Source organism: Phoxinus phoxinus (assembly GCF_949152265.1).
Source record: "Phoxinus phoxinus genome assembly, chromosome: 2".
NCBI classification, from domain to species: Eukaryota; Metazoa; Chordata; class Actinopteri; order Cypriniformes; family Leuciscidae; genus Phoxinus; species Phoxinus phoxinus.
Window position 1 is genome coordinate 658,748 of NC_136877.1, and position 27,333 is coordinate 686,080.

General features: G+C 42.5%; 2 protein-coding genes across 5 annotated transcripts; both read left to right on the forward strand.

Moving 5' to 3' along the window:
• Nucleotides 1–1,915: 1,915 nt before the first annotated feature.
• On the forward strand, nucleotides 1,916–11,163 carry hacd1 (3-hydroxyacyl-CoA dehydratase 1). The gene is made up of 7 exons (XM_079605222.1): nucleotides 1,916–2,072; nucleotides 4,133–4,250; nucleotides 6,540–6,558; nucleotides 6,649–6,737; nucleotides 6,865–6,986; nucleotides 8,509–8,687; nucleotides 10,601–11,163. The coding sequence occupies exons 1-7, from the start codon at nucleotides 1,954–1,956 to the stop codon at nucleotides 10,681–10,683; spliced, it is 729 nt and encodes a 242-aa protein (XP_079461348.1). The 5' UTR covers nucleotides 1,916–1,953; the 3' UTR covers nucleotides 10,684–11,163.
• Nucleotides 11,164–14,714: 3,551 nt separating this feature from the next.
• On the forward strand, nucleotides 14,715–26,916 carry LOC306994599 (regulator of G-protein signaling 20-like). 4 transcript variants are annotated; one of them, XM_079605215.1, is made up of 5 exons: nucleotides 14,715–14,816; nucleotides 15,375–15,832; nucleotides 16,210–16,290; nucleotides 19,070–19,304; nucleotides 25,113–26,916. In XM_079605215.1, exons 2-5 carry the CDS (start codon nucleotides 15,432–15,434, stop codon nucleotides 25,296–25,298), a joined length of 903 nt encoding a protein of 300 aa, XP_079461341.1. In that variant the 5' UTR covers nucleotides 14,715–14,816; nucleotides 15,375–15,431; the 3' UTR covers nucleotides 25,299–26,916. The 4 variants fall into 4 exon arrangements, with proteins under 4 accessions (XP_079461341.1, XP_079461343.1, XP_079461344.1 ...); XM_079605217.1 differs by lacking the exon at nucleotides 25,113–26,916 and adding an exon at nucleotides 19,427–19,611; XM_079605218.1 differs by lacking the exon at nucleotides 25,113–26,916 and adding an exon at nucleotides 19,442–19,611.
• The last annotated feature ends 417 nt before the right edge of the window (nucleotides 26,917–27,333 follow it).

Sequence of the window (27,333 nt, forward strand, 5' to 3'; positions counted from 1 at the left end):
AACACACACTACACCAACACACACTACATCAACACACACTACATCAACACACACTACACCAACACACACTACATGAACACACACTACATCAACACACACTACATCAACACACACTACACCAACACACACTACATGAACACACACTACATGAACACACACTACATCAACACACACTACATCAACACACACTACATGAACACACACTACATCAACACACACTACATGAACACACACTACATGAACACACACTACATCAACACACACTACATGAACACACACTACATCAACACACACTACACCAACACACACTACATGAACACACACTACATGAACACACACTACATGAACACACACTACATCAACACACACTACATGAACACACACTACATCAACACACACTACATCAACACACACTACATGAACACACACTACATCAACACACACTACACCAACACACACCTCCATATGTTTCAAGGTACTTCAGTGGGACTTTAAAGTCATTATGATGATATCCCTTTTTATTATTTAAACATGTTCTTTGAGGTTCACTTATAATGACAGTAACTTTTTGGCAGATTATTTTAATTTAATTACATTTTTATTTTTAATGTTTTTTAAATAGATCTGCGTCATGTTTGCTCGCCCCTATTTTCTATTAAATTCATGATTATCAATCAATGCATTAAGTGTATTAGTTCCAACCTGGACACTATTTCTGTGCACAAACGGAGATTATTGAGAATCCTTCTTCAACCCCAAATGCAGAAAAAATAATTAAATTCATAAATTGGTAATAATAAATGATTCTGATAACCCCTCTGTGCCTCCGCTAACCCCTCTCTGTCTCCGCTAACCCCTCTGCGTCTCCGCTAACCCCTCTCTGTCTCCGCTAACCCCTCTCTGTCTCCGCTAACCCCTCTGCGTCTCCGCTAACCCCTCTGCGTCTCCGCTAACCCCTCTCTGTCTCCGCTAACCCCTCTCTGTCTCCGCTAACCCCTCTCTGTCTCCGCTAACCCCTCTCTGTCTCCGCTAACCCCTCTGCGTCTCCGCTAACCCCTCTCTGTCTCCGCTAACCCCTCTCTGTCTCCGCTAACCCCTCTGCGTCTCCGCTAACCCCTCTCTGTCTCCGCTAACCCCTCTCTGTCTCCGCTAACCCCTCTCTGTCTCCGCTAACCCCTCTGCGTCTCCGCTAACCCCTCTCTGTCTCCGCTAACCCCTCTCTGTCTCCGCTAACCCCTCTCTGTCTCCGCTAACCCCTCTCTGTCTCCGCTAACCCCTCTCTGTCTCCGCTAACCCCTCTCTGTCTCCGCTAACCCCTCTGCGTCTCCGCTAACCCCTCTCTGTCTCCGCTAACCCCTCTGCGTCTCCGCTAACCCCTCTCTGTCTCCGCTAACCCCTCTCTCTCCGCCTTTGTCGGAAATGAAAAAGCGGAACCGGCGCACGGAACCCCTAGCGTTATTTTTACTCTTTACTCCGGACATATGGCCGTAAAACATCAGCCGGTCGGGGTTTCTAAAATGTCCGGGCGCATGAGCAGAATCCGCTGATAACAGACACTTCGACACCGAGATGATGATGTATAGCATTTAATAAGGTTTTTTAAAATGCCCCAGGAAATCAATTTGGAAATATCGCCTCAAGGAAAGTTTGTTGTTGTCCACATTGTTTTTGGAAGATACATTAAAAATGCAGTTAGCTTCTGTGTACGGATCTACAATGCATGGCATAATGATATTAATTTGTTTGAATTTTCTATACCAAAAAAAAAGACAGTTTCATTTAGAAGTGCGCATAACCTATCCACCTCATCATGACAGATTCATTTTTTTTTTTTTTAGTTCATTGTGATGATGACATAAGCCTACATGATATCTCCAGATGTGCATGACTGAACATGAGACCCCCCAGGAGACCCCCCAGCTGTGCACGCGCGAGGCTCGTGCGTGTGGTGTCATGGCGTCCGGCGAGGAGGACGGGTCTGTCGAGGAGAAACAAACCAACAACAAGAAGCGGACTAAAGGCACGATCGCCACGGCATGGCTCACCGTCTACAACATCGCCATGACAGCCGGGTAACAGATCAGTGTGACTCGCTGAATACACTCCTGTGTCTCTCGATACACTCCTGTGTCTGTTTATAGTTCCGCCGCGTTGTAAATCACGCGACTGGTTTACTCAAAGCTCCAAGAGTTACACTTTATATTAAGCTGTCATTGTCACAGTGTAATTATAAGTACTGAGTAATATTAAGCAACTACATGAACTTACTATAGGGTTAGGGTAGGATTAGGTTTAGGGTTAGTTGCTTGTAATTACGCATAATTTACTGATATTACTATGGTAAATACATACATTTGTAACAATCACTGTAAAATAAAGTGTTACCGACTGTTGCATTAAACCCGCGTGTGTGCAACTGTTAGTGGTGTTCTATAGTGGTCAGCTGTGGTTATACTGGGATTTTCCTCTCAGAAACCGAAGCTCAGTGTTTCCTAATACGGATCCGCGCGCGTCACCGCGATATGTTTAGAACTCGCTCGACTGGCGAAATTCAACAAAGAAGAAAATACCCGATAATAGTCACGAGACCGTTATTCACTCAGTGCAAACTTCTCCATTCCTGTGAAGAACTCTGCGCTTAATTCTATTGGGTTACACTTTACAATAAGGTTCATTAGTTATCATTATTTAATGTATTAACTAACATGAACTGACAATACATTACAATATTTCTTAATCTTTTTTAATGTTCTGTGAAAAAATTACAGCTTTTCACTGTTCATGTTAGTTCACAGTGCATTAACTAATGGTAACAAATACAACCTTTGATTTTAATAATGTATTAATAAATGTTGAAATTAATATTCACTAAGATTAATATGCTGAATAAGTATTGTTCATTCTATGTACATGTTAAATAATGACCCTTATTGTCAAGTGTTACCAGTAACACTTTATTTTACGGTGTCCTCCTTATTACACGTTACATTACTGTAGCACTAACTATAAATTACAAAATAATTACATGCAACTAACCCTAAACTAACCCCTCACCCTAACCCTAGAGTAAGTAGTTCATTATTATTACTCAGTACTTAAATATATAATTACACTGTAACACAGACTTTTTAAAATAAAGTGTAACCTTGTATACATTTTGTAAAATATTTTTCTGTGAGAAAAAAAAGGCTATCAATGTTGGCTACTTAATGAAAATACACTTACTTTCTCCTTTATAAAGTTTACTTTGTACTAATGTCAAATTAAATTTTAAATAATTGAGTTTTAATAATTTTCCGTCATACTGAAGTACACTTATTGTGATGTTTTGACTAACATCCTTATGCCGCCTGATTAATATTATAACTATTATTCAGTATTACATTTTAAATTAATGTATTTTAAAAAGTATTAAATCACAACTTCGCCATTACAAATGTGCAATATTTTATTACATGACATACAAGTTTCAGCAGAAATTACATTAAAGGGTCATTCCATGTCAAATCAACCCAGGTAAAAAAAAAAAAAAAAAAAAACATAAATAGTGATGAAAGCCCAAAAATTGTATGTCACGGATGTATGTTGACTGAGTAATCCACTATTTGGTCAAGGGGGTCAAAATTACAATTTTAAAAAAGAGTAAAAAATACTTTATACATTTATAAATACTCTGTCAACATACATTAATTACATTTAATATTTTGGCTTTTTCTTCATTTATGTATTTCTTTCACCAATTTTTTAGCCACTGACCTTTGGTTGAGTTCACATGGAATGACCCTAAAGTATATTTTAGTTTGCTAAAAAAAAGTATTTAAAACTTAAGGCACAGATAAATAAACAAAATGTCAGTAGACATAAGTGGTTTTAAATACTTTCTTTAGTTAAATCTATTATTTGTCTAAGAAAACAAGATAAGCCCTTATAGTGCTCTTTTTCCATTGTCAGCCATTTTGTAATAATTTCCAAAATCATAGTGGAGAATATCTAGCGCAGTCCCATAATGCATTGCAAAAAGAAGTGCACAACCCATGTGCTGTCAACAACTAATGCCCATAATGCACTGTGAGTGTCATGTTTGGTGACTGGTTGAGCTTGCTGAGGCGTTGTTTGTGGTCTTGTATTGCAGGTGGCTTGTACTGGCCGTTTCCATGGTCCGCTTTTACCTTCAGAAAGGAACCCATAAAGGCTTGTACAAACATATAGCAAGGACACTAAAATGTTTCCAGACATTTGCACTTTTGGAGGTAAGATCAAATGCCTTTAACCACCAAGATATGAGAACCTTTACTTTATTTTATTTTCCAGTGTTGCTGGAAATTAGTTAATGAGCACCATCTCAAAGAAAAATAAAAACCTTCTCCTGCTTAATAAGGTATTCTCAGGAAACAGAGCAATATGTGCCCTTTAAAAAAAAAAAAAAAACTTTTAAAAAGTTTCCTCTTGCTCAAAGTCTTCCGTAACCACAATAGAAATAAACCAGTTTTTGAGTGGCAAATTGTATTATTCCGAATCATCTGTATGTCAAACTGTCTTGCAGTAATCTGTCCAAATCATCACTCGTCCTGTTTTATTTAGGGAGAATTTCAAACAGCACTTTTGCGCCCTTTCACTGCAAACATTGTCTAACCATCTAAACTCACTGGAAAACAAAACTGAAAATCGTCATCGTAGCAGTGGTAAGAGGTACTGTACTTTAGACAAACAGAACTCAAAAGAAGGCATATATGGGGAAATAACAGTGGTCCTAAAATTGAGCCCTGAGGAACGCCACATAATATCACATATAGGGAAAATAACAGTGGTCCCAAAATCGAGCCTTGAGGAACGACACATAAAATCATATATAGGGAAAATAACAGTGGTCCTAAAATCGAGCCTTGAGGAACGCCACATAAAATCATATATAGGGAAAATAACAGTGGTCCCAAAATCGAGCCTTGAGGAACGCCACATAAAATCATATATAGGGAAAATAACAGTGGTCCCAAAATCGAGCCGTGAGGAACGCCACATAAAATCATATATAGGGAAAATAACAGTGGTCCCAAAATCGAGCCTTGAGGAACGCCACATAAAATCATATATAGGGAAAATAACAGTGGTCCCAAAATCGAGCCCTGAGGAACGCCACATAAAATCATATATAGGGAAAATTACAGTGGTCCCAAAATCGAGCCTTGAGGAACGCCACATAAAATCGTATATAGGGAAAATAACAGTGGTCCCAAAATCGAGCCCTGAGGAACGCCACATAATATCGTATATAGGCCACATAATATCGTATATAGGGAAAATAACAGTGGTCCCAAAATCGAGCCCTGAGGAACGCCACATAATATCGTATATAGGGAAAATAACAGTGGTCCCAAAATCGAGCCCTGAGGAACGCCACATAAAATCATATATAGGGAAAATAACAGTGGTCCCAAAATCGAGCCATGAGGAACGCCACATAAAATCGTATATTGGGAAAATAACAGTGGTCCCAAAATCGAGCCCTGAGGAACGCCACATAAAATCATATATAGGGAAAATAACAGTGGTCCCAAAATCGAGCCCTGAGGAACGCCACATAAAATCATATATAGGGAAAATAACAGTGGTCCCAAAATCGAGCCTTGAGGAACGCCACATAAAATCATATATAGGGAAAATAACAGTGGTCCCAAAATCGAGCCCTGAGGAACGCCACATAAAATCATATATAGGGAAACTAACAGTGGTCCCAAAATCGAGCCTTGAGGAACGCCACATAAAATCGTATATAGGGAAAATAACAGTGGTCCTAAAATCGAGCCCTGAGGAACGCCACATAAAATCATATATAGGGAAAATAACAGTGGTCCCAAAATCGAGCCTTGAGGAACGCCACATAAAATCATATATAGGGAAAATAACAGTGGTCCCAAAATCGATCCCTGAGGAACGGCACGTAAAATCATATATAGGGAAAATAACAGTGGTCCCAAAATCGAGCCTTGAGGAACGCCACATAAAATCATATATAGGGGAAATAACAGTGGTCCCAAACTTCTTTTTTTTGCTACACAATTCAGTAACACTTCCAAATACTGGCCCGTCATTAATAGGTAATTATGCAGGACTAATGATGAGTAGTACTAAATTAACACTTCAGTTTCCCTAAATATGGAAACAAGATTAACTAAGCAGTATGTAATATCAGATTTAGGACTGAGGTAGTTATTAGGTAATCAATAATTACTGAATGTGATTAGCCTCATTAATTAACTATCTACTATAGTGTTTGACCAGTATATCACCATGGCCAATATATCGACTGATATTTAGCATTTTTTAAATATTTTAGAAGTTGTCATCTATAGTACAAGTCTATTTATTTCAGTTTTATGTTTCAATCATTTTCAAAGAATTTTTTTTGCAATGATGTTCTACAATTTATGGGCCTGGGTAAAAAAGACACGAAGCATCCGTTGAGTCTGTTAGCATGCTAATATCTATGTCCTGATCTATCTTCATTTCTTTTTCTTACGCTTGGGCTGTCTTTATTTCAGATCGGACACTGTGCTATTGGTATGTACTATATTTTAAAGTGCAATGCTAACATATTTGATTCCAGGTATATAAAGATATTTTTCAGGTGTTGTTTTTGGTGTGTTGAAGGAATTGTGCGGACATCTGTAATTGTGACTGGGGTCCAAGTGTGTTCTCGGATATTCATGGTCTGGTTTATTACAAACAGCATCAGACAGGTCGGTGTGCATGATGAGGACTTCAACTAATAAAGTTCCCAATGGGAATTATGGGACATGTTCACTGCTCGGCAATCTCAAATTCCATTTTAAATATTGTTTTCTTTCATTTGAAACGCATGCTAAGATTCAGAACGAGGAGAGTGTGATCTTGTTCGTAGTGGTGTGGACTGTTACCGAGATCACTCGCTACTCTTTCTACACTTTCAACCTGATCCACCATCTGCCGTACTTCATCAAGTGGGCCAGGTACTGCAGACTCTGCACGGTGTGGTGTATTGAGCATGCGGATACTCACAAGCACATGGTTTGGAGTTTCACAATATGGCTGCATCCCAAATCACATACTTCCCTACTATATAGTGGGGACAGTGTGTGACAAAATAACTATATTTGAATTCACACTCACAGTACTCTTAAAGCTGGCATATTAATCCCCTTACCGGTAAAATAAAGTGTCCATGTGTTCGGTGCGGATGCGGTGGTGACGCGCTCATGTAACCGGAGGGTGACGCTGCCAATAACCCCCATAACAGCGGTCACAGAGAACCGGCAAAAGCAATGATTATGAATGTGTCAAATATAGCAAGGAGACATTTTAATTGTTTATTAATAAACTAGTGTTTTCCGTGTCAGTGTCGGCTGAAAATATGAAGTTGGCGATGCAGACTCGTCATCTTCGTCATCTCTCTTCGTCTATAGAGAGAAATGCTCACTTCATATGGAGTACAAGCAGAGAGTAGGCTAGTCGGTTTCTTTTCATTTAGAATAGTTTTGTTTAAAAGTAGACAATTCAAGCTTTCTATATGGAATAACTAATGGAATATTGTTAAATTCGCTGATAATCGGGTGACCAGATCGCAAACCAGAATTCAAAGCCGACAAAGCTTAAATGTATGGGCTCACGCACGACTCTCCATATTCACATTCATGTGACCACATACACCGCTCACGACTGCTGACGGACACTAATTCTAGTTGGCACTTCAGCACTGCGCTGTCATCGGGTCCAGGCGAAGGTCCTTCCTCAGATCTGGATCCGGCCTGGATCCGGCAGGCTGCGGGAAAACCTCGGGATAAACACAGACACTAAAATTAGCGTAGATGCCATTCTTCTTATGATGTAACGAGTACATCAGGATTTAAGGGAAGTGTTCCCAGTCCCGGCTGACCTAATCTATGCAGCCTAACATTGAGTTATAGAAGTCTATAATGTGTTATGTGTATGCTAGGCCGAAGAGATGTGTGTTTAGTCTAGCTTTGAACTGACAGAGTGTGTGTAAGAGTGTGTAGCCTTGAGCTCATGAACGCATCAACTAACTCTTCCGCATTTGTCATTGAGAGCATATGGCATAATTTAGATATATTTTTAAGATGGAAAAATGCGGTTTTAAAGATACTAGACACGTGACTTTCACATGAAAGTTTGGTATTGGTATTGTAACAGATTATTTAAGTAACTTTGCATTACACTGCTGATTCTCCAAAACTGTGGTTACCAACCCTGATCCTGCAGTTCTAGAGTTTCGAAACACTGCTTTGCGAATCATTTGTTTGTAAACCAGTAATTCTGAGCGAGTATCAAACTGCCAAAGTCACGTGATTTCAGTAAACGCGGCTTCGTTACGCCTATGGACCAGGACCAGCCAATATGTATCTCACAAACTTTCCCCAGCACTGTTACATAATAATTGTCGATGTGTGTGTTTGTGCGTTTATATGTGTGATGTCACATTTATTCTCCTGCTTTGTCTTCTGGTGTTTTCCTCAGGTATAACATGTTTATCGTCATGTACCCGCTGGGAGTCGTCGGGGAACTGCTGACCATACACGCTGCCTTACCGTATGTTCGGAGATCGGCCATGTTCTCCCTCAGGCTTCCCAACAAATACAACGTGTCCTTTGACTATTACTACTTCCTGATCATCGTCATGCTGTCCTACATCCCATGTAAGAACTCAATGAAACACAGACTAGCTGAATGCTACGGTCTAATCCTGCTAATAATCTGCTACACTATCTGTCTATCCTTATTTAAGCTGCGATTCTATCTAATGTTTCTAATTCATCTATCATGCTAACAATGTGCTAATTAATGCTAGCAATGTGCAAAAACATGCTAGCAAACTGTTCAAACATAATAGCAATGTGGTAATTCATGTTAGCAATGTTAAAACATGCTAATTCATCCTAGCAACGTATTAAACATGTTAGCAACATGCTAATAATCAACCTGGTAAAACATGTTAGCAAAACATAATTCATGCGAGCAACATGCCAAAACATGCTAGCCAACTGATAAAACATACTAGCAACGTGTTAATTCATGCTAGCAACATGTTAAATCACGCTAGCAATGTGCAAGTTCATGTTAGCAATGTGTTCAAACATGCTAGCAACATTATAATTAATGCTACCAACATGCTAATTAATGTTAACATCATGCTAATTCATGCTAGCAATGTCGTTCTTTCCCTTTCCACCTCACTAAATTCAAAGCTTATAAAACTTTCACACTTTAATACGACTGTGAATCCAACATTAAAGTTTGTCCCGCTGAACGTCCCAGTTAATGCTTTGACACCATTTGTCATACCACCCTCCTCAAAAGATTGTCATCCATTGGTATTACCCACACTTCACTAAACTGGCTCACATCCTACCTCTCTGGCCGCACTCAGTTCATTCAGCTTAAGTCATTCAAATCCACTTCCTCTCCCGTCACTAAAGGTGTGCCCCAGGGCTCTGTCCTGGGGCCCCTTCTTTTTATTATCTACCTTCTTCCCCTTGGAAATATTCTCCGTAAATTCAATGTTAATTTTCACTGCTACGCGGATGACATCCAGCTCTACCTCACCACAAAGCCCACGTCCACTCTTCCACTCACTACCCTCACTGATTGCATTGCAGAAATAAAATCCTGGCTTACCCTCAACTTCCTTAAACTTAATAGTGATAAAACCGAGGTTCTCCTCATTGGTACCAAATCCACATTAGCCAAAACTAACAGTTTCTCCATCAAAATTGATAATTCCTCCGTCACACCTTCCCCTCAGGTTAAGAGTCTGGGTGTCATCCTTGACAGCACACTATCATTTCAACCACATATCAATAACATCACTCGGTCAGCCTACTTCCACTTACGCAACATTAATCGTCTTCGCCCTTCCCTCACCCCCCACACTGCTGCCATCCTGGTCCATAGCCTTGTCACCTCCCGCCTAGACTACTGCAATACACTTCTTTTGGGCCTCCCTCACAAATCCCTCCGTAAACTTCAACTAGTCCAAAATTCAGCTGCCCGAATCATTACCCGAACCCCCTTCATCCATCACATCACTCCAGTCCTCCAGCAGCTTCACTGGCTCCCTATTCAGTTCCGTATCCAGTTCAAGGTCCTCTTACTGACATTCAAAGCCATCCACAACCTCTCTCCCCCGTATTTATCAGATCTCCTACATGTTTCCACTCCATCTCGTTTTCTCAGATCTTCCTCCACATTACACCTGTCTGTCCCACCTGCCCGTCTCGCCACAATGGGGAGCAGAGCATTCAGCCGCTCTGCTCCTCGCCTTTGGAATTCCCTTCCACTTCATCTCAAAAACATGGATTCTTTCCCTCATTTCAAAACTGGACTCAAAACATTTCTGTTTAAACAAGCCTATTCGTTGTAGCACCCACTCATCTGTAATTCTACTTGATTTTAAATTGATTTTAATCTATTTTTGGTATAACTTTATTATTTGTTTATTGTAACTTTTATGTATGCCTGTACGGTGACCTTGAGTGTCAGAAAGGCGCCTTTTTAAATAAAATGTATTATTATTATTATTATTATTATTAATGCTGTGTTCCTCTTCCAGTGTTTCCTCAGCTCTTCTTCCACATGCTGCGCCAGAGGAGGAGGGTTCTTCACGGAGAAGTCATAGTAGAGAAAGATGAGTAGAAGGAATCCCCAGTAGCCGTCAGATATTTGAGAAAAGTTTATAATAAAACAATTAAATATGAATCAATTCCACTACTGTTAGTTCCGGTCGATGTTCCCAGCAGAACCCTTCATAAGGTTCGCCACTCTCCAGTTGTGTCTCATTCACAAGGACCGAATCACGCCATTCGTCAAAGCAGAACCGAAGCACAAGATGGAGACTCCTCGTCTGTCGAGGGAAAGATTGGAGTCTGGCATTGATCCGTCGGATCTCCCGGTCTGGAGTGTGTTGTGTGTGTGTAGTGTCAGGGATGCCACAAGCTCCAGATCTCCATCTTGGTTTTCTCATCCATGTTCCTGGACGGACAGATTAGAAATTACAATAATTAATACTTGTTTATCTTCATCCATCTGAAGGTGGTGTAGAGCAGACTTTCCAGTACAATAGCAAAACCTGTGGGACTGACAAAACACATGTATAAACTGTTTGTTTTTTTATCACTTGGCTACTTTATTTCTCACAATGTCATTCACACGCAATAGGTATTAAAAAAGCATGTAATTCAAATAAAAATAAATGCATTATTTGTTTAATGTTAATGAACGTATCGTCATCTTCTAAATATCATGTTGAAGGTTATCAATTATCTTAAAGGGGTACTCCACTGTTTTTGTTCACAGTTTTACCATTTTCGAATCCATTCAGCCGAACTCCGGGTCTGACGGTACCAGTTTTAGCTAGGGTTGCCACCTTCAGTGTGGCAAAATAAGGGACTATCTTACACTAAACCATGTCAAATTATCTATATCCATGAACGTTAGAAATGTGGGTCTTTTATAAAGTGAATTTAACTTTTTTTTTTTTTTACAGTTTTTGTTTAAAAAATATTTATTTATATAGCCTAAAGTAAAAAAAATATAATATGTCCTCCTAAAACTATAAATCCAAAAAAAAAAAACTATTATGTTTCAAAATGACATTTTGTTGAAACAACACAAGTGTGACTTTTTCCCCCCACACTAACATAAAAAACAGATATTATTCAAATTTATTTAATTTTTTTTGTAGATGTAGAAAGTGTTGTCAACCGTGCAAAGTCTCACATCATTTGGACAGATATAATGTTTTATTTATTTCAGCAAACGTCATTTGGGGTCGAGGACCCGAACAGCGCACGAGGGGTTAAAAACGTGCAGGTTTACCGCGCATGTTCACGGGACTCAGTCGCTATAGAAACAAAGACGCTAAAATGCAATCACGCAATGAGCTTCTCTACTAAGAAATTGATTTCTTTATATTTGCTATTAGTATTATCCATACTGCAAAATCCTTATGTTTTTATTCAACTATATGTGGGCCTAATGTAAAATACGGGACAAATCGCGTCCCTTATTGATTTGATACGGGACGCATCATCTTACTTGTAAATACGGGACGATTCCGTATTTTAAGGGACGGGTGGCAACCCTAGTTTTAGCATAGCTTAGCATAGATCATTGATTCTGATGGGTCCAGTAGCATTTCTTTCAAAATGACCAACGAGTAAGAATCAAGGAACTGTGCGGCCGTACCATGGGTGCAGGCGTAATGATATGACGAAGCACTTGCCGTCAACAAACCAACGTGACGACCTGCTTGCACAGGGAGCGTGCCTTGTAGCGTGGAGACATTTGTGAGAGACGATTTAGATGACATTTACTTTGATCCCGAACCGTATTCATTTGGAAACCTAATTTGCCGCCTAAAAACTACACAAACTTAGTCCCGGTCATGTTGGAAGTTACCGAGCTGGGGACTATTTTCAGGAGCTTCGTCATATCATTACGCTGCTGCGCATGGTACGGCCGCACAGTTCCTTGATTCTTACGCCGGAATGAGAGTAGTTCCTAGCCATATAGGCTTGTAAAATCGCAACTTTTCATTTTCCGTCGGTCTTAGTACGCGGTTTAACTACAGAAGAGTCAAGTTTTAAATAGGAAAAATATTGAAACTCGTTGGTCATTTTGAAAGAAATGCTACTGGACTCATCAGAATCAATTATCTATGCTAAGCTATGCTAAAACTGGTACCGTCAGACCCGGAGTTCGGCTGAATGGATTTGAAAACGGTAAAACTGTTTAACTCTGGGGGAGCTGGAGAATGAGCCTATTTCCAAAAAAAGTGGAGTATCCTTTTAAGTCTGAGAACATACGAGTGTGACTTTTGTCCTGATATACAAGCATTTAGTTTGGACAGAAAATGACTTGCTATGTTGGGATGCACTTTCTCCGCTAGTATGCACTATGATTATCTTTGTTGCTTCAGTGTTTACAATTCGAACTAGAGTAAATAATCTGGGAAAGTGTGTACAGGTACAAGCAGCGCATGTTAGCCTCTTCCAAGACTATTATTGCTAAGACTTTAGCTCATTTGGCTCTCAGACCTTCTGTGTTGTTGCTGTTGTTTTATTTATATTTATTTTTTTCTGTAAGAGACTTGAGCTCACAGTAGATTCTCTCTACGGTGCTTCATTATTGGATTCTTCTGTGCAGCTGAGGAGAGAACGTGGACATCATTAGATAGAATTGTGAGGAACATTTTCATGTAATTTAAATCAATACCTGGTAATTGTACTGACTGAATAAAGGTCTTGCAGAAAGAATGAAAGAAACAATGAAAAGAACTATGACTATATGTACTTCAGCATTAGTATTGCTCTCGTTGAGAAGTGTTTATACTGTAAACGCCCTCAAAGAGTAGTTCAGGACGAAACAAATAAAAGCTTCATTAGTTAATATTGAGAGCAGAGGTCAAATGTAGAAAGACATTATCAGATATAAACACTATTAGACAGTCATTTGCCTCTGTGAAATAAAACTTTGGACCTCAATTAATTTACTGGAAACGAGAGAGTTGTTCACACGCATGTCTAGAGATGCAGAAACCCGCGTCACACACGACGCTCTGCAATGGAAGCGAGCGCAACAGTCAATCACGTATAGGGGGATGTGTACATTAAAACGACGGAAAAGTAGCACAATGGAATGAAAAAACACATTCTGTGCATTTAATTGCCCCTTAGTAACAATAGTTTTCTTTCCAAATTATTACTGGACTTTAATTAAAATGTTAGCAATTTATTTTAAAGGAACACTCCACTGTTTTTTGAAATAGGGCTTATTCACCGTCTTTTCTACATTTAGATAGGTGGGCAAATGCATTTTTGTCTCAGTGCATGCATAGTTTTAGTTTTGGCAGGGTCGCCGCTAGCTTAGCTTAGCATAATGAATGGAATCCTTTGTTGCCAGCTAGCATGTCCTGAGTATAAGTGAAAAAAAAAAAAAAAAAAAAAAACCAATTACTTCTTGTGGCCTGCGTATTCACAACGAGTACAAATAGCGATGCAGATTAAGACTAGGCGGTTTTCTAGGCAGATATTGATTGGCACTATATTAGGGCGAAGCACTGCTACTGGGCGCATTTGCCCACCTATCTAAATGTAGGAAAGACGGTGAATAAGCCCTATTTCAAAAAAACTGTGGAGTGTTCCTTTAAGTGAAAATAACAATGGTCTTGTCATTGAGAGGTGTTTTATAAAATGTTATATAGTTAAATCCATCTATCTTTCTGTCACTAAACCAGGAAAACGCCACAGTTCTCTCACTCCCTCATTGCTGATTAACTAGAGTAAAATTATTTCACAATCAAGAGGATAACAAATAAATTATGCATGAATAAAAATGCCAAATCTTAGCCAATTTTTATCCCGAATAGCCTACACTGTAATTAGATGTAAAAAAGAAGAAGTTTTATTTGTATCCACAAGATCAAAATCGATACATTTTAATTTATTTTTTAGGAAACCCCTTGAGATGAACCATCTCTTGAGGGATCCCAGAACATTCAAGTACATTTAAGAAAACAAAACACCCATTAGATATGTTAGATCATGATACTGTCTGTACTAATAAGGGTTCGGATTATTACTTTGCACAAAACCGTCCAATAGAACAATGTATGTAAGCGTTGCATGAAACACATGTGATGATATGCGCGCGCCAGAGCATCTGAAGCAGACTGACACGCGCATGCGCGCGCGAGAGAGAGAGTGAGCTTCGCGCGCACAGGACGGGAGCCGTGTGTTCGTCTTTTCTGCAACACACATGGTGAAAAGGTGAGTTTCGTTCTTTTGTTGTAATTATATGTACGTGTGCATTATTGCATATTGTGAGGCAAATCGGTATTAATATGAAATGAGATCTGCATCCATGCTGCTCGTGTATTGGCTGATTTATGGCGCGCAAACAGCACTCCACAAATATAATAAATAAACAGAAACGTGTATTTAATCGAATGTCAGTCAGTGTGTATAAATATAATCACGATTCAATAAATAAATTGAAAGCTATTATGAATAATGAAATGTTCATGAAAGATGATGCAGATGATTTGACTAATTAAACAGACATTATGTGGATGACATTCCTTTTCATTTGGCATTTATTAATCAATACTCCAAAAAAACTTAATAAACAGTTTCTAAATGCTGATTATAATATCCTAAAAGAACGGCTGTGTGGATGTAAACAGCATCTGTGGATCTCAGGTGTTGTGTTGTAATTGTTCTCTCGGGATGCGTGTTTGCTGTGTGTCTCCTGTGTATTGTGGCATTCTTACTCCCGAGGGCTCGTTCAATTAATTAAGCGTTACAAGTGTTAAATGTGTTGCACAGATCATCTTCTCTCCTGTGTGAACGCATCTGGTGACCTGGGAGTTGTGTCCGCAGCTGATGGGCTCTGAACTGGTGGAGATGGGAAAGAGCGCTGAACACACCAGTGGAGCGCAGGATCCCGACGGCTCGATACACACTCCGTCCCAAACCCTGGACCCGCCACACACTCCGCCCCGAACCCTGGACCCGCCACACACTCCGTCCCGAACCCTGGACTCGTCACACACTCCGCCCCGAACCCTGGACCCGTCACACACTCCGCCCCGAACCCTGGACTCGTCACACACTCCGCCCCGAACCCTGGACCCGTCACACACTCCGTCCCGAACCCTGGACCCGTCACACACTCCGTCCCGAACCCTGGACTCGTCACACACTCCGTCCCGAACCCTGGACCCGCCACACACTCCGTCGAACGCCTGCTGCTTCTGCTGGTGCTGTTGCTGCAGCTGCTCCTGGTGAGGAAACACTCTTTAAAGTTCACCCAGAAATGAACATTAGCCCATGCTAGCTTTATATGACTTTCTTCTGTCAGACGAATACAATCAGAGTTATATTAAAAAATGTCCTGACTCTTCCAAGCTTTATAATGGGAGTGGATGGATGTATATTTGTATAAAAGTGCATCTATTCATCATAAAAGTTCATCTTATCAGAATAGACGCACTTTTATGGCCACTGTGTGCTAGAAAACTTCATTAAGGCTAATGTAGACTGAGCTGAGAAGTGCATCTCGTATTCATTAGGAGCCTCTCCGGAGACATTCAGGCATCACAGAAAACATGTTTTTATAGTGTGTGTGTGTGTGTGTGTGTGTGTGTGTGTGTGTGTGTAGTCTGACAGTACGCTCTGCTAAGGAGGAAAGAACTATGACGACGATCTCAGAAGAACAAGAGGAGGCTGATATCGAGCAGATGTGAGTTGTGTTATAAGTTAAAAAAGTTAAATATTGCAAAAGTAGTCGCTTTTAAGAACATCCCTCTTGGGAATTTTACAGGGGTCATGGCATACTTTTTTTTTTTTTATGTTCCTTGAGGTAAAATGTTCTTAGTAAATTTTCCTAGTAAAATATTAAACATATATTTGCAAAAACATTTTTTCCTAGTCGTTGGAATTTTGTCGTGGTGAAGAAGGTCAATCGATTTTACCGGTCAATCTACGTTCCTACTCTCACCTATGGTCATGAGCTTTGGGTCATGACCGAAAGAACAAGATCCCGGACACAGGCGGCCGAAATGAGCTTTCTCCGCAGGGTGGCTGGGCGATCCCTTAGAGATCGGGTGAGGAGCTCGGTCACTCGGAGGAGCTCAGAGTAGAGCCGCTGCTCCTCCACATCGGGAGGGGTCAGCTGAGGTGGCTCGGGCATCGGCTCCGGGTGACTCCTGGACGCCTTCCCGGGGAGGTGTTCCGGGCGCGTCCCACTGGGAGGAGACCCCGGGGAAGACCTTGGAGGGATTATGTCTCCCGGCTGGCCTGGGAACGCCTCGGTGTCCCCCCGGAAGAGCTGGAGGAAGTGTCCAGGGAGAGGGAAGTCTGGGCATCTCTGCTTAGACTGCTGCCCCCGCGACCCGGCCCCGGATAAGCGGAAGAAGATCGATGGTTGGAATTTTGATTCATCCCAGTTACGGGAGTCTCTTGAATGACAACACCGCAGATATACAAAGAATGAGATCACTGCTCAACCTTCAAATACTGTTTAGCATTAGCTTTAGCAGTGCAGCGCTTTCAGAAACCCTCCTCCCTCCCCAGCTCCACCTGTATAGATCTGTACAGCATATTTTGGCAGGAGAAAGTCCCCTTTGCTCGGCCTGGCAAAATGGCGTACTTGCAGTGTAGCAGATTTATTCTGTCAAGACTAAACATGTCAACATTGTCATACTCATTACCATAACACTCCAAGAGTGGTCATGACAGAACTATAACTAATTAAATTTTTTACTAAATCAGAACTATAGACAATCACAATCCATCTTGACAAATAACACACAAGACCATGTCTTTATTGGACACAGTGTGAACATGCACTCTGGCACAGGAATCTTCCTAAAGGAATTGACCCTTCGCAGGGAGTTTGATTGACAGGTGATCTGACCAATCACACTTCACCATCCGCCATTTTGTCCCACAAAGCAGTCAGGAGAGTTAGTAGATTAACGTTGGAGGATTTGAACTTGAGAAGCGGAGTGTACTGACGTCTTTCCGCGGTTTAAAAACAACATTCCTTCTGATGTTCATTCATGTTTAATTGATGCTATATAGCGATTTGTCAGACACATTAAAGAGCCACAAAACGGTATTTATTGTTTAAATTTCTTTAAAAAAATGACCAAATTTGAAAAGTGAGACTTTGTTTAATATCAAAAGTAAGCTGGTCTGTGTCTGTCTGTCGGCGCGTTGTCAGCGTCTCTCTGCTCCGCAATGTATTTTTCACTGCGTGAGAACATGGTGTGGCATGAGAGAGCGGCGTAGCTTGTCGGACATGGCAACAGTAACTAAAGGGGGCGGACCTACAGCGTGTAATTGTTCAGACGTATATGGCGTCAGACAGTGTTTTATGGCGTTCTTCGTAGTGTGTTCAGCACTGTTACCAGGATGCAAAGTAGCAACAGTGATGAACAATCTGTAAATCTGTGGACCTTTAGAGAAACCTTTTCCAACATTTTACAGTGTTCAACAGTGTTTTAATAGGGCAACACCTCTAATCTCGGCTCAATAATTTGACACCTGTTCGCCTTTAGAGAATCCATTAGCCTTTTCCCTCCCTGTGTGGTGAATGTTTACACTGTGTGTTCAATAAAGTCATGAACATGTATCGATAGTGTGTTAAAGGAACACTAAAGAAGTTTTTTACCTTAAAATAATGTTTCCAAAATCGTTCCAGCGGTTCATCAAGTCGTAACAGGGTGAAAGGCACTTCCGAGTACAGAATCTCCAGATCCAAAAACAAACGAAGAAGCAGAAACAAGTAAAGAAGAAGCAGAAACAAGCAAAGAAGAAGCAGAAACAAGTAAAGAATAAGCAGAAACAAGCAAAGAAGAAGCAGAAACAAGCAAAGAAGAAGCAGAAACAAGTAAAGAATAAGCAGAAACAAATAAAGAAGAAGCAGAAACAAGTAAAGAAGAAGCAGAAACAAGTAAAGAAGAAGCAGAAACAAGTAAAGAAGAAGCAGAAACAAGTAAAGAAGAAGCAGAAACAAGTAAAGAAGAAGCAGAAACAAGTAAAGAAAAAGCAGAAACAAGTAAAGAAGAAGCAGAAACAAGCAAAGAAGCAGAAAAAGTGATAGAAGCATTGCTGACGCACATGTAAAATAACACGATCATCAAACATGCAACAGCGTGTAAATCAACGTTACTGAATGAAATGTCGAATCCAGGTGTTGATGCACTCGATCGACTCCATCTGTGTTTGATCATCGCTCTGAATCTCATCCGGATGAAGTCTTTGACAAAACGCAATTTCCTCAGCTTTTTTCATGCATGAAGCTAGAATAAAATGTTTGTTTTATTGTTTAAAAGCAGAGGATCTGTTCTTAATTTTTTATATAGCATGTTCAGATATTCATACAACAAAATATTCTGGGGGCCATGAAAGTTGTGAAAAAATTATCAAAAATGCTGGCACTGGCTGGCAATTTACTAAAGAACACAGATGGGTAAAGAGTTAAAGATCTGTTCCTGATATCCCGTCTCCTCTAGGCCTCAGCTCACTCTGGAGGAGGTTCAGTCGTGGGGAGAGTCATTCGAGTGCTTAATGAAAAGTGCTCAAGGTCGTTCGCACTTCCAACAGTTTCTCAAGTCTGAGTTTAGTGAAGAAAACCTGAAATTCTGGATCATCTGTGAGGATCTAAAGAAAGAGACCAACAAAACCACGGTTGAAGAGACTGTGAAACAAATATACGAGGACTACGTCTCTGTAATGTCACCTAAAGAGGTATATATGCTAATTTCCACATGATAACTCTATGCTCTGTGCTTTTGCTTATACTTCTGTTGTTAAACATTAATATCTATTGCTGCGTTTCCACCGAAATTACCCCAAACAATTTACCCCAGGAACTTTTTCTCCAGACCTGTTGCTGTCTGCGTTTCCACTGTGGTGTAAAGTACCGTGAAGATTAGGCTATTAGTCTGGTGACGTAGGACTGCACGCTACTTCCCAGTCCCCGCTGGATTTCATCCTCTGAATTTAAGCTTAATAAAGCCTGAACCTCATCATCGGTTGTATTTTTTAAACACCATTGTTGATTCGAAAAGCAAACAACTCAAGGGGCTTTGGCACCGGAGGAACTTTTTCATAGTTCCTAGAACTATTGGCGGAAGTTGCCGGGTTTTGGCGTGTTCGAACCGCAGGAACTAGGAACGATTTTAGTTCTAGGAACTCCTTTTGGAGGAACTAATTTACTCCTACTTCAGAGTCTGTCTACACCAGCAGCACTATAGGAACTATCCGTGACGGTAGTGTTCGCTGATTGGCCGAACGCACGCCAAACACCACCACCCACCATTTTTTAAAAAGCTGTGTAAACAACACACAGATTATAGCCTATATATTAACTCCAGAAACTAACTCTAATCTTTAATCTTTACGCTGAGGAGAAAATCCAACGTAACTTTGAGCGGACATAGAGAAACATGATTATGTGTTTCTGCTCAGCAACACTGGACATCAACCACACCGCATACGCTAATAACTTTCCATATACTGTCTTTCTATGTATAACAGTTCTATCTAATAACGTATTCGACAGGACTGTTAGACAGATCGTAAACTAATGAACACGGAGAATGCGAGCACTGTGTGTTCAGGCTCTGGCGTTCTCAACGCCATCAAAATAAAAGTCACAACAACAAGCGTGGCTTACGTCACTTCAGAGTTCCTACTGGTGGTGCGAACGCAACCAGGAAAACGTTCCTTAGGGAACCATTAGTTGTCAGGAAACCATCCTAGAACTACCCGGTGCGAAAGCACCTTCTTACTGCACGCATCACAAAATATTTTTTTTAAATGGTGGTTGAAATGAAAAAGTCAAACTGCGTGCAGTCAGCCAATCAAAATGCGGCATTGACTCAACCAATCAGCATGTTCAGAGCCCAAGTCCCACCCCTGAAAGTTCCTGAACTTTGAAAAAGTAGTACCCCGCAAGCAGGGACTTTCTTACCTGGAACTTCACTTAGACCCTGGTTCCTGTGGTCGAAACACACCAAAAGTCCCTAGTTCCCGGGGAGAGTTCCTGCGGTCGAAACACACTAAAAGTCCCTAGTTCCCGGGGAGAGTTCCTGCAGTCGAAACACACCAAAAGTCCCTAGTTCCCGGTGAGAGTTCCTGCAGTCGAAACACACTAATAGTCCCTAGTTCCTGGGGGGAGTTCCTGCAGTCGAAACACACCAATAGTCCCTAGTTCCCGGGGGGAGTTCCTGCAGTCGAAACACACTAATAGTCCCTAGTTCCTGGGGGGAGTTCCTGCAGTCGAAACACACTAAAAGTCCCTAGTTCCCGGGGAGAGTTCCTGCAGTCGAAACACACCTAAAGTCCCTAGTTCCCGGGGGGAGTTCCTGCAGTCGAAACACACTAATAGTCCCTAGTTCCCGGGGAGAGTTCCTGCGGTCGAAACACACTAAAAGTCCCTAGTTCCCGGGGAGAGTTCCTGCGGTCGAAACACACTAAAAGTCCCTAGTTCCCGGGGAGAGTTCCTGCAGTCGAAACACACCTAAAGTCCCTAGTTCCCGGGGAGAGTTCCTGCAGTCGAAACACACTAAAAGTCCCTAGTTCCCGGGGGGAGTTCCTGCAGTCGAAACACACTAATAGTCCCTAGTTCCCGGGGAGAGTTCCTGCGGTCGAAACACACTAAAAGTCCCTAGCTCCCGGGGAGAGTTCCTGCGGTCGAAACACACTAAAAGTCCCTAGTTCCCGGGGAGAGTTCCTGCGGTCGAAACACACTAATAGTCCCTAGTTCCCGGGGAGAGTTCCTGCGGTCGAAACACACTAAAAGTCCCTAGTTCCCGGGGAGAGTTCCTGCAGTCGAAACACACCAATAGTCCCTAGTTCCCGGGGAGAGTTCCTGCGGTCGAAACACACTAATAGTCTCTAGTTCCCGGGGAGAGTTCCTGCGGTCGAAACACACCAATAGTCCCTAGTTCCCGGGGAGAGTTCCTGCGGTCGAAACACACCAATAGTCCCTAGTTCCCGGGGGGAGTTCCTGCAGTCGAAACACACTAAAAGTCCCTAGTTCCCAGGGAGAGTTCCTGCAGTCGAAACACACTAAAAGTCCCTAGTTCCCGGGGAGAGTTCCTGCAGTCGAAACACACCTAAAGTCCCTAGTTCCCGGGGGGAGTTCCTGCAGTCGAAACACACTAATAGTCCCTAGTTCCCGGGGAGAGTTCCTGCGGTCGAAACACACTAAAAGTCCCTAGTTCCCGGGGAGAGTTCCTGCGGTCGAAACACACTAAAAGTCCCTAGTTCCCGGGGAGAGTTCCTGCAGTCGAAACACACCTAAAGTCCCTAGTTCCCGGGGAGAGTTCCTGCAGTCGAAACACACTAAAAGTCCCTAGTTCCCGGGGGGAGTTCCTGCAGTCGAAACACACTAATAGTCCCTAGTTCCCGGGGAGAGTTCCTGCGGTCGAAACACACTAAAAGTCCCTAGTTCCCAGGGAGAGTTCCTGCGGTCGAAACACACTAAAAGTCCCTAGTTCCCGGGGAGAGTTCCTGCAGTCGAAACACACTAAAAGTCCCTAGTTCCCGGGGAGAGTTCCTGCGGTCGAAACACACTAAAAGTCCCTAGTTCCCGGGGAGAGTTCCTGCAGTCGAAACACACTAAAAGTCCCTAGTTCCCGGGGAGAGTTCCTGCAGTCGAAACACACCTAAAGTCCCTAGTTCCCGGGGAGAGTTCCTGCAGTCGAAACACACTAAAAGTCCCTAGTTCCCGGGGGAAGTTTTTGCGGTCGAAACACACTAAAAGTCCCTAGTTCCCGGGGGGAGTTCCTGCAGTCGAAACACACTAATAGTCCCTAGTTCCCGGGGAGAGTTCCTGCAGTCGAAACACACTAAAAGTCCCTAGTTCCCGGGGAGAGTTCCTGCAGTCGAAACACACTAAAAGTCCCTAGTTCCCGGGGAGAGTTCCTGCGGTCGAAACACACTAAAAGTCCCTAGTTCCCGGGGAGAGTTCCTGCAGTCGAAACACACTAAAAGTCCCTAGTTCCCGGGGAGAGTTCCTGCAGTCGAAACACACCTAAAGTCCCTAGTTCCCGGGGAGAGTTCCTGCAGTCGAAACACACTAAAAGTCCCTAGTTCCCGGGGGAAGTTTTTGCGGTCGAAACACACTAAAAGTCCCTAGTTCCCGGGGGGAGTTCCTGCAGTCGAAACACACTAATAGTCCCTAGTTCCCGGGGAGAGTTCCTGCAGTCGAAACACACTAAAAGTCCCTAGTTCCCGGGGAGAGTTCCTGCAGTCGAAACACACTAAAAGTCCCTAGTTCCCAGGGAGAGTTCCTGCGGTCGAAACACACTAAAAGTCCCTAGTTCCCGGGGGGAGTTCCTGCAGTCGAAACACACTAATAGTCCCTAGTTCCCGGGGAGAGTTCCTGCAGTCGAAACACACTAAAAGTCCCTAGTTCCCGGGGAGAGTTCCTGCGGTCGAAACACACCAATAGTCCCTAGTTCCCGGGGAGAGTTCCTGCGGTCGAAACACACCAATAGTCCCTAGTTCCCGGGGGGAGTTCCTGCGGTCGAAACACACCAATAGTCCCTAGTTCCCGGGGGGAGTTCCTGCAGTGGAAACACACTAATAGTCCCTAGTTCCCGGGGAGAGTTCCTGCGGTCGAAACACACCAAAAGTCCCTAGTTCCCGGGGAGAGTTCCTGCAGTCGAAACACACTAATAGTCCCTAGTTCCCGGGGAGAGTTCTTGCGGTCGAAACACACCAATAGTCCCTAGTTCCCGGGGAGAGTTCCTGCAGTCGAAACACACCAATAGTCCCTAGTTCCCGGGGAGAGTTCCTGCAGTGGAAACACACTAATAGTCCCTAGTTCCCGGGGAGAGTTCTTGCGGTCGAAACACACCAATAGTCCCTAGTTCCCGGGGAGAGTTCCTGCGGTCGAAACACACCAATAGTCCCTAGTTCCCGGGGGGAGTTCCTGCAGTGGAAACACACTAATAGTCCCTAGTTCCCGGGGAGAGTTCTTGCGGTCGAAACACACCAATAGTCCCTAGTTCCCGGGGAGAGTTCCTGCAGTCGAAACACACTAAAAGTCCCTAGTTCCCGGGGAGAGTTCCTGCAGTCGAAACACACTAAAAGTCCCTAGTTCCCGGGGAGAGTTCCTGCGGTCGAAACACACCAATAGTCCCTAGTTCCCGGGGAGAGTTCCTGCAGTAGAAACACACTAATAGTCCCTAGTTCCCGGGGAGAGTTCCTGCGGTCGAAACACACCAATAGTCCCTAGTTCCCGGGGAGAGTTCCTGCAGTCGAAACACACTAATAGTCCCTAGTTCCCGGGGAGAGTTCCTGCGGTCGAAACACACCAATAGTCCCTAGTTCCTGGGGAGAGTTCCTGCAGTCGAAACACACGAATAGTCCCTAGTTCCCGGGGAGAGTTCCTGCAGTCGAAACACACCAATAGTCCCTAGTTCCCGGGGAGAGTTCCTGCAGTCGAAACACACTAATAGTCCCTAGTTCCCGGGGAGAGTTCCTGCAGTCGAAACACACTAAAAGTCCCTAGTTCCCGGGGGGAGTTCCTGCGGTCGAAACACACTAATAGTCCCTAGTTCCCGGGGAGAGTTCCTGCAGTCGAAACACACCAATAGTCCCTAGTTCCCGGGGAGAGTTCCTGCGGTCGAAACACACTAATAGTCCCTAGCTCCCGGGGAGAGTTCCTGCAGTCGAAACACACTAATAGTCCCTAGTTCCCGGGGAGAGTTCCTGCAGTCGAAACACACTAATAGTCCCTAGTTCCTGGGGAGAGTTCCTGCAGTCGAAACACACGAATAGTCCCTAGTTCCCGGGGAGAGTTCCTGCAGTCGAAACACACCAATAGTCCCTAGTTCCCGGGGAGAGTTCCTGCAGTCGAAACACACTAATAGTCCCTAGTTCCCGGGGAGAGTTCCTGCAGTCGAAACACACTAAAAGTCCCTAGTTCCCGGGGGGAGTTCCTGCGGTCGAAACACACTAATAGTCCCTAGTTCCCGGGGAGAGTTCCTGCAGTCGAAACACACCAATAGTCCCTAGTTCCCGGGGAGAGTTCCTGCGGTCGAAACACACTAATAGTCCCTAGCTCCCGGGGAGAGTTCCTGCAGTCGAAACACACTAATAGTCCCTAGTTCCCGGGGAGAGTTCCTGCGGTCGAAACACACTAATAGTCCCTAGTTCCCGGGGAGAGTTCCTGCGGTCGAAACACACCAATAGTCCCTAGTTCCCGGGGAGAGTTCCTGCAGTCGAAACACACTAATAGTCCCTAGTTCCCGGGGAGAGTTCCTGCGGTCGAAACACACTAATAGTCCCTAGTTCCCGGGGGGAGTTCCTGCGGTCGAAACACACCAATAGTCCCTAGTTCCCGGGGAGAGTTCCTGCAGTCGAAACACACTAATAGTCCCTAGTTCCCGGGGAGAGTTCCTGCAGTCGAAACACACCAATAGTCCCTAGTTCCCGGGGAGAGTTCCTGCGGTCGAAACACACCAATAGTCCCTAGTTCCCGGGGAGAGTTCCTGCAGTGGAAACACGGCTCATGTTTACCTGTGTTTGTGTATCCAGGTGAGTCTGGACTCGCGTGTGCGTGAAGTGATCCACAGCAACATGCAGGAACCCTCGTCGTGCACGTTTGACGAGGCACAGCAGCAGATCTACATGCTAATGCAGAGAGACTCCTTCCCACGGTTCATGAACTCCAGCATGTACGCAGACCTCCTACAGAGCCTTCAGACGCCCAACGAGTCCTAACACACACGCACATGAACACACACACTTCAGACACGCTTCCCTGTAGACCTCACAGATCCCTGTTTGCACGTACCTTTCATCCCAGGTGATCAGGTCAGACAAGACAGATCCGGGGTCTCATTTATAACCGTTGCGTCGCACAGAACAGGCCCTGAACCGTACGCCACTTCCCACGCAATAATTGAATGATTTAAACTATCTAATATACACATTTAGATTACATATGGCATTCTCATTAATGGAGTTAAGCACTTAAATTACATGAAATCATTACCGAGACGTTATAACATTTTTTAAATTCTAATAAATAGAAATATTTGTAGTGGATGCAATGCTTTTGAACACTTGTCCTGTGGCATGCTGTGTTTTAATGTTTGCTCAGCGCATGCTAACAGCAGAAATATTTTCATGCAAATAATGATCAATAATGCACAATAAGGCCTCTCTGTTTCCATTAAAAATATAAAGCAAATTAAAAATACTATTTGGCCAGTGGAAAAGATTGAGAAAAACTTTCTCAGAAATGTATTTTATACTATTTGATTTATTTATTCAAAAACAAGGCAAGGATAGGCTAATAAATGCTTTTAAGCGATGTAATGTGACGCACATCCGTATCTCATATTCTCCTAATGTCTTGTACCGTTAAACATGGTATCACGTGGATGAATAAGCATATGCAAATGATATGCAGATGAGGATATGCATAGTAAAACTAGGTGTTGTAAGCTCATATATGGTTATGTCCAGGTGGAGACGCATGTGAACACAATCTTCCGCTGACGGGATTATAAAGGGAATTCTGCGCAGGTTCTGGCGTACGCACACTTTTATAAGTCTGAATATTTTCCGGCGTACGCCATTTTTGGCTTTCAGGCGCACGTACACTTTTAGTAAGGATCCTACACACAGTTTTATAAATGAGACCCCAGGTATTTACACGATTCTCAAATGCATCTACTTGTATTGCATTTTGTTGACCGAAGGGTCTCAGATTTCTCGCTACATACGTCATAGTACCGCAAAACACACGCCTAATATTCATGTAGGTCCCCAGAAACCGAAGCATGAACTCCAGAAGACCTCTGAACGTGTGGATCAGGAACGGTTTGAGAAGCATAACTGTGTTCAAGGTGTTGCCTTTGCCTCCAAATTCCCCAGATCTGAATCCAATTCAGCATCTATATTCTATAGATTTTTTTTGTTGCAAAAATCCGATCAGATTCCTTTTGAACAACTGGGCCCAGGCGTAGATGAAGCCTTAGACACACTTTTATGTCATTCAGTCGATTTAAAAAGTTGTTGCATTGTTCATAGTTCAATGTAAGATATATTCTCACATTTCTGTGTTCGGATATACACTTATAATGGCAGAGCCGTGATTGTGCCTTGCCTCATGCTAGGATAGGCTTAAACCGGTGACATGCTAAACTGGTGCTTTAATTAGCTTCAGTCGAGAGGATTTAGCATTTATATGTGAAATAAGATAATATAATCTTGCACATACTCACACCACAGCAGGACTGACATCAACGGAGATCAACGCAACATTTCATCTGTTTATGACTTGATGCAATTAATGCATTTTATAAACTTATGTATACTGTATAAACTGTACAAAAAGAGAAAAGTAACAATAAAGTACAAAAAAAAAAACTTTTTAATGGCCCATGTGCAATCCTTGAGTTAAAAACAGACAAAACTAATCCTGCATCTAAACATCTAATCTAGAATTAATCCTACATCTAAACATCTAATCCAGAATTAATCCTGCATCTAAACATCTAATCTAGAATTAATCCTGCATCTAAACATCTAATCTAGAATTAATCCTACATCTAATCCAGAATGAATCCTACATCTAAACATCTAATCCAGAATGAATCCTACATCTAAACATCTAATCCAGAATTAATCCTACATCTAAACATCTAATCCAGAATTAATCCTACATCTTAACATCTAATCTAGAATTAATCCTGCATCTAAACATCTAATCTAGAATTAATCCTACATCTAATCCAGAATGAATCCT

Bases quoted from the DNA above. Each gene is read 5' to 3' on its own strand.
- hacd1 (XM_079605222.1), top strand. From the start codon at position 1,954: ATGGCGTCCGGCGAGGAGGACGGGTCTGTCGAGGAGAAACAAACCAAC. The intron at 6,987-8,508 runs GTACTGCAGACT...TGTTTTCCTCAG, and splicing joins TACTTCATCAAGTGGGCCAG to GTATAACATGTTTATCGTCA. The intron at 8,688-10,600 runs GTAAGAACTCAA...TTCCTCTTCCAG, and splicing joins CATGCTGTCCTACATCCCAT to TGTTTCCTCAGCTCTTCTTC.
- LOC306994599 (XM_079605215.1), top strand. From the start codon at position 15,432: ATGGGCTCTGAACTGGTGGAGATGGGAAAGAGCGCTGAACACACCAGT. The intron at 15,833-16,209 runs GTGAGGAAACAC...GTGTGTGTGTAG, and splicing joins TGTTGCTGCAGCTGCTCCTG to TCTGACAGTACGCTCTGCTA. The intron at 19,305-25,112 runs GTATATATGCTA...TTGTGTATCCAG, and splicing joins CTGTAATGTCACCTAAAGAG to GTGAGTCTGGACTCGCGTGT.